Consider the following 10,553-nt stretch of genomic DNA (forward strand, 5'->3'; position numbering starts at 1 on the left):
TGTAAATAAGTCAGTACAAAATAAAAAAAATGAAAAAAATTGGTCTTATAGGAGTTTCTGCATTAATTGGCTGAGTGAGTTTCTTTTAATTGATGAGTACTCATTTTTGTATTGTTGTTTGGTGTCATTGAGCTGTAAATAACTCATAGCGACCCTATGAACTTAAGACCTGAACATTTGTATAACTTTCATCGTTTCTCCACATTCATAGAGTTTCTGGAGGCAAGCTATTTCAGAAGTGGATGCCATTCCTGCTTTCAAGCTTGTTTTAATTGAGAAGCTCCACCAAACACTGTCTGTCATGGGTAATCATTATCGCCTTTGACACATCAGTGTCACAGTATTAAGCATGACAGCAACCACGAGTTACCTCTGTATAGCAATGCACAGACCAGTGTTATACCACTTATAAGAATGTTTGACCAAAAACAATTAAAACCAGGCCTGAGTGCCACAGATTAAAATCACACACCTTTGGCTCGATAGCATTACTTTATATCTCCTAGGGCAACAGGAGATTGTTGTTTGGTGCTGTCAAGTAGTAGACTCATAGTGACCCTATGAACGAAAGACCTGAACACTTGTATAATTGTCATCATTTCTCCATGTTTATAGAGTTTCTGGAGGCAAGCTGTTTTAGAAGTGGATACCACTCCTTCCAATCCTTCCACTCCTGAAGACTTCCAATCCGTACTCCAGCCCCATACTTCTGGCCAAATGTGTTTTTAAATGGGAGGCCGAATGCAATCAACTCACACTCAATAGTCACACTCAATAGAGTAAACATTCCATCCTAAACCTCACCAGAACCAGGAAGCAAACCTCTGTAGAATCCAGCTGCTCCAGATGACTTCCAACATGGATTCCAGCCCCATACTGCTGGCCAAATGCATTTTTAAATAGGAGGCCAAAGACAGTGCTTGGTGGAACTCCTATATTAAAACAAGCTTGGAAGAAGCAGGAGTGGCATCCACTTCTAAAATAGCTTGCCCCTGGAAACTCTATGAACGTGGAGAAATGATGAAAGCTATACAAGTGTTCAGGTCTTTTGTTCATAGGGTTGCTACGAGTCATCTGTGACTCAATGGCACCTAACAACAACAACAACAACAACAACAACAACATCTTTGTATACTTTTAAGAGAAAGTTTGCTATTGAAGGTTAGTTATTACCTTAAAGAGCTGGCAATATACTTTTAACTCTGGGTGTATATTGAAGCATACTGGCAACGTTGTTGTGTTATGTGCTGTCAACTTGCCTGTGACTCATAGTGACCCTATGTACAATAGCTCTGAAGCCTACCCTGTCCTGAACCAGTCACACCAACCCCAATTGCCCCAGTTACTATATCAATCCAAGTTGTCCGAGATCTTCCTCTCCTTTGCGTTCCCTCCACTCTTCTAAGCATGATGTCCTTCTCCAAGGATCAGTCCCTCCTGGCCACATGCCCATAGTATGTGAGACTCAGGTTTAATCCTCTCTAGGAAAGACCTGCTTGTTTTCTTCACAGTCCATGGTATGTTCAAGACTCTTCTCCAACACCACCACTCAAAGACACTAATTCTTCTCCTGTCATCCTTAGTCATTATCCAGGAAAAAACATTAGCCATCCACATCTGAAATATAACAAGCCTTTGAAAATCCTATGTGCAATGTACTGGCAATGAGTTAACACTATTTCAAATAATAGGGTGAAAAGAACTTTAATATTTGTAATAATTTTAATGACAAGTGTAGGTTGTTTTTTTTTAAATAAAAGTTCAGAAGTTTTAGATATGACTAGAAATTGATAGGAATATAACACTCAATTTTATATACAGTTTAACAGGGAAGTTTGTTATTTGTTTGCAGGGTTTTAAGAAAATGCTTAAAATAGCAAATTAGAGGGGGAAAAGAAAATTACTAAAATATTATAACGCTGTTGTTGTTGTTGTTATGTGCCGTCGAGTTGCTTGCGACTCATAGCGACCCTGTGTACAACAGCCCTAAACTCCACTCTGTCCTGTGCCAATCGCACCGTCTCCGACACTCCCATCCCAATTATCCCAGTCACTGAATCAATCCACCTCATAGAGGGCCTTCCTCTCCTGCGCCGTCCCTCCACCCTCCCAAGTATGATGTCCCTCTCTAAGGACCGGTCTCTCCTCACAATACGTCCAAAGTATGTTAGATGGAGCTTCAGAATCCTTGCCTCCAAGGAGCCACCCGGTTTATCCCTTTCCAGGACAAATCTGTTTGTTTTCCTAGCAGTCCATGGTATTCTCAGTACTCTTCTCCAGCACCACAGCTCAAAGGCATCAATTCTCCTTCTATCCTCCTTGGTCATTGTCCAACTCTCTGATGCATAACAAGTGATTGAGAAGACCATGGCCTGTATCAGACGCACCTTAGTCTCCAAAGAGACACCATTGCTCTTCAGCACTTTGGAGAGGTCCCTAACAGCAGACTTGCCCATGGCAATGCGCCTTTTAATTTCCTGGTTGCTGGTGCCAAGACTGTTGACTATGGAGCCAAGCAAACTAAAGCTGTGTACAATCTCAATCTCTTCACCATCCATTATAACACTAAGTATCTTAGAGTAATGTTCAGAAGAAAGTGGATTATCTTACCAGCAGTGTCCATGCATACTCAAGGCTTCTCCAGTCGTATAGTGATGCTGTGTTGATCATTCTTTATGGCCCAGAGAGAACCAAGACCCAGTCAGTCTGATTGCTCTTCTGCTACCAACACATACTTGGGGTGTTACTGAGCTGTGTGTTTATGAGAACTGCATTGGAAGTAAGTGACAGGAGGCTTCCCTTCTGCCCCTTTACTCTCTTGAAGCATTTTTTTATATTTACGGTTTATGTGACCCTGACTAGGCTTTCCACACTGGAAACAAAAGACTTGGAATTCAGTTCTTTGGGCACATTTGCTTCATGAAAAAATATACTCTGATAGCAATTTTGGAAATTTGGTTTTTAGCTGGGCCTTCTTGTCAGCCCTCCAAGGTGCTGTTGTGGACGAGTTATTTCCGGCAGCCTGTGGTGGTGAGTGGGACACCAGGGGGCACTATCACATTGGGTATGGCCTATCTCAGGCTTCACTCACTGTCAGGCCTCAGCCATGCTGTGTTGCTCTAAGGGAGTGCCTGCCTGTCTCTGAGCCTTCGCTGCTGCGCTGCAGAGAGCGCTCTGGAAGATGTGAAGAGCAAAGAGGCCCTTAAGATGTGGTACACTCAGCACAGCAGCCACGTTGTACATGCAGTTTGTTAATCAGATGCATTGACTGCTGGCGAAATGATTTTCTTGGTTAAGCCCATCATTCAAAATCAAGGATACAGAAAAGTGTCCTGATTTACAAGCAAATTGTACTTCTCTACTCTCCTGCCGAAAAATGCTTACTTTAAACATGTATGCACAAACTCTGGCCTTTATTTTTCTAAGTACAGCGTAACGAATACTGTTTTAGTGTCTCCTTTGAATTATGTTGAATGTGGCTTTATAACTAATATGTGTTCTCTCATGGTTAATACTCTGTGTGAATTTGAGAAAATGCATACTAATTAGTTGAGTGCAGTTTGTGTTAATGTCTGCTAGGTTACTTTTAATTTGCTGTACTGAGCTAACCTGGAGTTGTTGTGATGCTGAACCTTGTGCCATTGGGGTGTTAAATGTCCTAACAGTTACTCATGGTGGACAGTGTTTGGTGGAGCTCCCAGTTTAAGACAGGTTTGGAAGTCAGAGTGGCATCCACTTCCTAAACAACATGCCTCTGGAAACTCTATGAACTTTGAGAAATGATGATAGTTATATAAAGGCCTCAGGTCTTTCATACACAGGGTTGCTGTGAGTTGTGCTCAGCTCGATGGCAATCAACAACAGTAACAACAACAACAACGAAAGTGGTCACTTGTCTCCAGAAAGCCAAATTTATTTCTGGTGATGTTCCTGGATGAAAAAAGAACATAGAAGTTGATAGTTCAAATTCACAGAATGATACTTTGGAAGAAAAGACTAGGTGGTCTGTGTCCAAAAAGTTTATAGGCAGGAGAACCATGTGTGTCAGTGTTCACTGTAACATGGGGTCATCCTGAGTTGGAATCGGCTGGAAGCAATGAGTCTCTCATTTTTCTTTTTGGTACAAACATCTTAGAACTTGACCACTCAAATCAAATGCCTTTGGTTCAGAGACAAACACATGACCTGTTGTGGGCCAATCAGTTGTGTATCCTGCCCTGGACCAATCAGAAGGGGGCTCCATTACAGTCTTTTTTGTCTCTGGGAGAATGGAGGCTCGTGGTCTTCTACCTTGGTTCCTGTGGCCTTCCAGGAGGGGAATGTGTCCTGCGTGCACTTGCGCTGGGCCACGTTATTTAGATTTATGCTGCGGGCGCCAAGCCAATTCTGTTCTTTTCCCGATCGTAGACAGAGAAATACAGCCTCAGGAAGGCGTCTCCTAGAATCCAGTTCTGTTTCAATAGGTCGGAGGGTGGTTGTTCGAAGTTACTGTAGCACCATTTCCCATACTAGGGGAGACAGGAAATGCATATGTTCAGACAACCATGCCACACACCCACCCAGCATCCAGCATCTCAGCATGCAATTTTCTGGTTTTATCTGCCTCCTCTGTAGGCCTGGAGGCCCCTTCAGCAGGGGCAGGGGGTGGGGTGGAGTGGGGTGGGTGGGGTAGGGTGGGGAGTGGGGTGGGGTGGAGGGTGGCCCCAGGCACTGGAACTCCTTGCAGAACCCTCACACTGCACCTTCTTTCCCCCTGATCCCTCACTGAGCTATTCTCTGCAGAGATGGCCTGTTCTCTCCTTACCCTCTAATTAGTTCAAGACAGCACCCCCGTCACCTCCTCCAGGCAGCCTTCCTGGACTGCCTTCCCTTCTCAGCCACTCCTGACGAGGTGGGGCGACTTTCCCTTGTGCTCCTCTGTACCTGGTGCTTTTGTCACCACGCTGTATTGATTGCCCTGACCTGCCGGCCTGTGTACTTGGGGCTGCCATGCTGCCCAGCATTGAGCAGGGATGTGTCTAAAGCCCGCTTCTGAACCCCACTCATCAGCCCTCCTGTAAGACCTGCGGGGCAGCAGCCACATTAGTTAAGTTTATGAACAAAGCATTCGCCAACCAGTTGATTCTGACTCACAGAGATTTGTTTCAGAATAGAATTGCATGCACTTCTGTGCTTTTCAATGGCTGCCATTTTTCAGGAGTAGATTGCCAGGCCTCTCTTCCTAGGCACCTCTGAGTACAATCTAACTACCAGTCTGTTGGTTTAGCAGCCAAACTCTTTAACTAGTTGTGCCACCCCAGAGACTCCTCAGTGAACCTAACCATGGAATCAACTCTGAATCAGAGTGACCTTTCTTTGGATTTCTGAGATTGAAATTTTTTTTTAAAAAATTGTTTTCATGCAATCACTCATATAGATTGTGTTTCAGAACATTGTTTAAGTTGTACAATGGCTTTAGTCACGATGTCTTACTGAATTCTCACTGTACTCTCCCATTCCCTTTGCCCTCTCCATCCATTTAATAATCTCTGCTCCTTCAGCTGAACTTGAAATCTTTAGAGCAAGCTGTTTGTCTGTCTCCCTGAGAGTCGCAGGTGGATTTGAACTGCTAGCCTTTCAATTTGCAATACAACATAAAAGAGCATTGCAACTACACCATGAGAGCCCCTTACCTAAGCCTAGAATTGTTTCCATTCCTTCTCTTCCTCAAGCCTTCTGCCATCCCACATTCTCTAAACTCCCGTGGGAAGCTGGCATTTATGTAGCGTCAGTTACGTGCCAGGCACTGGGGGCTACAGACACTGTGCATTATTCATTTATTCATGCCGATAGCCCATCATTCTGACTGCTCTATAAATTTTGGAGGGGCTGTTATCCCATTTACAGAAGTAGGAACTGAGGCTTAGCAAGATGAAGTGAGTGCCTAGTAGAACCAGGCTGATCATATAATTTATCAGCCAAAGCAGGAAAATCTGACATGGAAGGGGACACTCTGTGTGGTTACGGTGAGTTGGCTCTGCCTCTGTCCCTTTGAGCCACTTAGGAATTCTGTAGCAAGTTTGGGCCATCTCAGTTTCTTAGCTGAACTGGAAGATCCTTGAGGGAGGGCCTTTAGTGCCCCTTCCCCGTTATGCTAGTGCATGGAGTGACAGAGCAGCAATTATCTACAGGTAAATAGCTCCCAGGCCGCCCCTGGCAAAAAGATATTTTGTTAAGGCACCAAAGCCAGGTGCGCTTGACCACAGCTGCAGTGGCATGGTTTGGACACCAGGCGGACTTCCATCAGCACTGACCAGCAAATGCGGCAAGTGCTCAGCTCTCTGGACCCTGCCTCTCACCTGTTGTGTGTAGGTGCTGGCTGGCACTGTGTAGTTAATGCCATTGATGGCAAAGACAATATCAGGGAGGGTGTGAACGGCTTCACAGTCCACGACGTACTGTAAGAGACAGAGAAGGTGGGAGAAGGTTGGTCCAGCACCGTTCCGTGTGAGGGCTGCTGCACTGACCCTCTGGAACAGCCCTGTACCTCGCCATTAAGGCTTTTCTGGGCCTTGATGAGACTGTGGATGTTGTAGATGTCCATATATGGTCCGACGAGCAACGAGGTTCCAGTATCCAAAATGGCCTGGCATCCATCTCTGCAGGCAACGGTCATGCCTTCCATGGAAATACTGTGAGAAGGGGACAAAGCAGGGCCTGGGGTCACTGGACCACCCAGCCCAGTTCCCTAGCCTGCTTCCTGAACATCTAAAGATCAGCCCTTCAGCTCATGCCTCCCTTTCTGTTTTCCTGTTGTGCTGGGCACACTGACCTTCTCTGATCTCCTTGCTGTTTTTGAATGAACCACTTACTTCATGCCCCAGGGCCTTTGCACTTGCTGTGCTATCTGTCAGGAGCAGTTCCAGGCCTCTCTGCATGGGGAACTTCTTTCTCCTCCTCTAGGATCCCATTTACTTGTCAGATTTTCAGGCATGTCTTCCCCACACACTAGAGGAGCCTCCTCCAGGTCAGTTCCACCATATCCATCCTCGTTTCTTGTGTGGATGGTAGTAATTCACTGTGGATGGCAATCCCCATGTCGTGTGGCTGTTCCACCACATGGGAGGCTGCTCAGAACAGACCATGCACTCTGCCTCCCGCACGTGTGAGCACACAGAGTGTTCCTAACATGTTTGACTGACAAGAAGGGACAGGCCTTTGTGGCACAAATTGTGTCTGTGTGTATAACGGCACAGATCCACGTGTGTGTATACATCTGTGTCTTTGTGTCAGGGTCTCACGTGAAAGTATCTGTGTGTGTCTGGGTCATAGGTCATAATGTGCGTCTTTGTGTGTGTGATCATCTGTTTGATCCTGTGTATCTCACGTGATTGCATCTGTGCATGTCTGAATATGTATGTGTAAAGGTGTGCACACAAATGTGTGTGTGTTGGTGTGTATATGTATCTAACGAAGAGTGTGTCTCTGTGATTTTGTGTGTTTACATGTGTTCGTGTGTGTCTTTCTGAGTCTGTTTTCTGTGTCTAACGCAGTCTAATTCTATGATTGTGTAGTAGTGTAACTGAGGGGCATCACTGGGACAGGACTCAGAGGGAGGGTCTTACCGGTCCATGGTGACCTGCCAGAAGAGGGGTCTGGACAGAGGCACCCAGTTGAGCTCTCCTTTGTAGTAGGATTTGTCCACGCCACCGAACATGGCCACACTGCCGTTCTCTCCGTTGCTGCAGGGGAGAAGGAAGAGGGAGGTTCATTGTCGGGGGAACCAGTGGCCTCATGTACCCAGAGCCACGCTGGCCTTCTCCCACCCAGTCCACACAGTGCTGCCTGAGGAGGAGGCAGTGCCATAGCGCCGCTGCATAGATGAGGACTCAGGACAAGGAGAAGGTAGGCACATGTTCTCTGTTGGTCCCAAGGCTGCTGAGGGAGGAAGCTGAGATTTGATCCAGGCAGTCTGGCTTCAGGTCTGGGCTCACCTACTCATGCTCCTTCACAGAGAGCAGGCCCATTTAACAAGCATGGACCCAGGACACCTCAGAGAAGGAAGTGCCAGCAGGCACGGCCCATCTTGTCTGACCAGCCAGGCTTCAGAGAAGGTAACAGGCCCACAGGGACTGCATGGATGAGGGCATGACCTCCTGTTCCCCAGCCGTGCACCTGGGGCCTTAGCCTGTGGTTACAGTTTGGAAGGAGTTCAGATCCCAGCTCTGCAGTGTGAACTTACTTATTTGAGGCATGAGGTTACCATCCTCCTGCAGCTGCTTCTTCTGGCGAGAAAAGTCTCCCTAAATGAGGACTGTCTTGTCTATGCTTCTCCTGAGTCCTCTACTCCCCAGACCAGGGAGTCAGTTTGCAATGACTGGATACCACCCACCAGTAGGGAGGGTCCCAAGGGCTGAGCTCACGTCCTGCAATTTTCTGTACTACACTGAGCACAGTCGTGTGCAAGGCCCTTTCTGGGCCTCAGTTTCCTCATCTTGTCAGTGAAGGGCATGGGGATGACAAGGACCATGAACTTTTTTGGTCAAGGGCCAGATAGTGGCTGTTTTAGGCTGAGTGAGCTCCAATGCCCCCACTTCACTTACTCAGCTCTGCTGTTGGAACACAAAGCAGCTACAGATCATACTTGAACATGGCTGCATTCCAATAAAACTTTATACACAAAAACAGGTGGTGGGCTGGACTTGGCCTGTGGACCAAATGGTCTACGGATTTCTCCAGCCCCTAGACAAGACTATGTCTAAAGAAACATCTGGATCTGAAGGCCTATGAATTTTCATATCATTTTTCTTTCAACCGTCTTGGAGAGAGGGCTTATTTAGCAGTCCCTAACAGACACAATATGGACTGAGGCTCAATGTCAAGAAGACAAAAATTCTCACCACTGGACCAATCGGTAGCATCAGGATGGATGGCGAAGAAGAGATTGAGATTGTTCACAGCTTCAGTTTGCTCGGCTCCACGGTCAACACTCTTGGCACCAGTAGCCAGGAAATCATAAAACATATTGCGATGGGAAAGTCTGCGGTTAGGGACCTCTCTAAAGTACTCAAGAGCAACGGTGTCTCTCTGGAGACTAAGGTGCCCCTGATACAGGCCATGGTTTTTGCAATCACTTGTTATGCATCAGAGAGTTGGACAATGACTAGGGAGGATAGAAGGAGAATTGATGCCTTTGAGCTGTGGTGCTGGGGAAGAGTATTGAATGTACCATGGACTGCCAAGAAAACAAACAGATTGATTGTAGAGAGGATTAAACCAGGCTGCTCCTTGGAGGCAAGGATTCTGGGGCTTCGTCTGACATACTTTGGACATGTTGTAAGGAGAGACAGGTCCTTGGAGAGGGACATCATGCTTGGGAGGGTGGAGGGACAGCGCAGGAGGGGAAGGCCCCTTTTGAGGTGGATTGATTCAGTGACTGGGGTAATCGGGGTGGGTGTGTCAGAGGCAATGGGTGTGTCAGATTGGCAGAGGATAGAGCACGGTTTAGGGCTGTTGTACATAGGGTCGTTATGAGTCGCAAGGGACTCGACGGCACATAACAACAACAACAACAACAGACACAGCCAAATCAGGCTCAGTTAACGGAATGGGGTGATGTTTGAGATGCCCCTGGAAGAAAGGCCTGGTGATCCATCCTGGAAAACCCAAACCTAAGCCAACCCCGCCCTTTCAATTTCAACTCGGTGATCCTGCAGCAGGAATGGAGCTCCCAAGCTGTAAATCTAATTCTGCAGGAACAGACTGCTGCTTCTCTTCTGTGGAGTGGCTAGTGGATTCAAACTGCTTATCTCTTGGTCCACAGCCAGGTCAAAAGGGCTTTGCTTTTTTTTCCCCAGGCCAGACTTACCTGGACAAATAGAAGGCAAAGATGCCCTCAGCAATGTGGCCTCCTTTCCACAGGGTGTCAAAAATAGGAGTAGTGCTGTTCATGCCAAGGGCAGGGTACACCAGGCCCAGGATGCCGTCAAAGGGCAGAGAGACCAGGAAATTGCCAGGCTTGCTGGTGCTCACACCAAACTCTTGTTCCACCTCAATTCCAGCGATCTGGTGATGGGAGAGAAGAAGGTAGAGTTCCTGTGTGAAGGCAGGAGTGTCGGGGGTGCTGCCTTGAGTGGAAGTGGTGGGAGATGCCACCTGCATCAGAGAGGAAGGGGGGTTTGTCCGCCGCCGGCTGAACCCCACACAACCCCAAGGGGCAAGAAGAGACGTGTGGGTTCCACTTTTGCTGTTGTGAGGGGACAGGCCACAGAGGCCCAGGCTTTGGGTCATTGAGGGGACTTGGGCTCAGCTCCTTTCCATATGGAGAAACTCAAAACTCCAAGTTTTTGTTTGATTTTTTTTAGTTTTCATTTTTATAAATAAAGTCTCCCCTGATTTCAAATCCTACTACACTGCCGTAGTAGTCAAGACAGCATGGTACTGGTACAATGACAGACACATAGATCAATGGAACCGAATTGAGAATCCAGAGATCAACCCATCTATCTATGGTCAACTGATCTTTGACAAGGAGATGAAATCAGTGAAGTGGGGGAACGACAGCCTTTTTAACA

The 10,553-nt window shown here is 46.8% G+C and overlaps 1 protein-coding gene across 1 annotated transcript in view; it reads right to left on the bottom strand.

The window, feature by feature from the left end:
• Positions 1–4,361: 4,361 nt before the first annotated feature.
• Positions 4,362–10,553, bottom strand: part of LOC102872528 (pepsin F-like) — a 12,214-nt gene continuing 6,022 nt past the window's right edge. The window contains exons 5-9 of the mRNA XM_006899890.1: positions 9,848–10,044; positions 7,605–7,721; positions 6,527–6,671; positions 6,339–6,437; positions 4,362–4,508 (exon numbers count right to left, since the gene is read on the bottom strand). Coding sequence (XP_006899952.1) covers positions 4,362–4,508; positions 6,339–6,437; positions 6,527–6,671; positions 7,605–7,721; positions 9,848–10,044 — 705 coding nt within the window. The remainder of the gene's footprint in view (positions 4,509–6,338; positions 6,438–6,526; positions 6,672–7,604; positions 7,722–9,847; positions 10,045–10,553) is intronic.

This window comes from Elephantulus edwardii, unplaced genomic scaffold (genome assembly GCF_000299155.1).
Source record: "Elephantulus edwardii isolate Elephantulus edwardi_28Jun2011 unplaced genomic scaffold, EleEdw1.0 scaffold00268, whole genome shotgun sequence".
In the NCBI taxonomy this organism is placed as follows: Eukaryota; Metazoa; Chordata; class Mammalia; order Macroscelidea; family Macroscelididae; genus Elephantulus; species Elephantulus edwardii.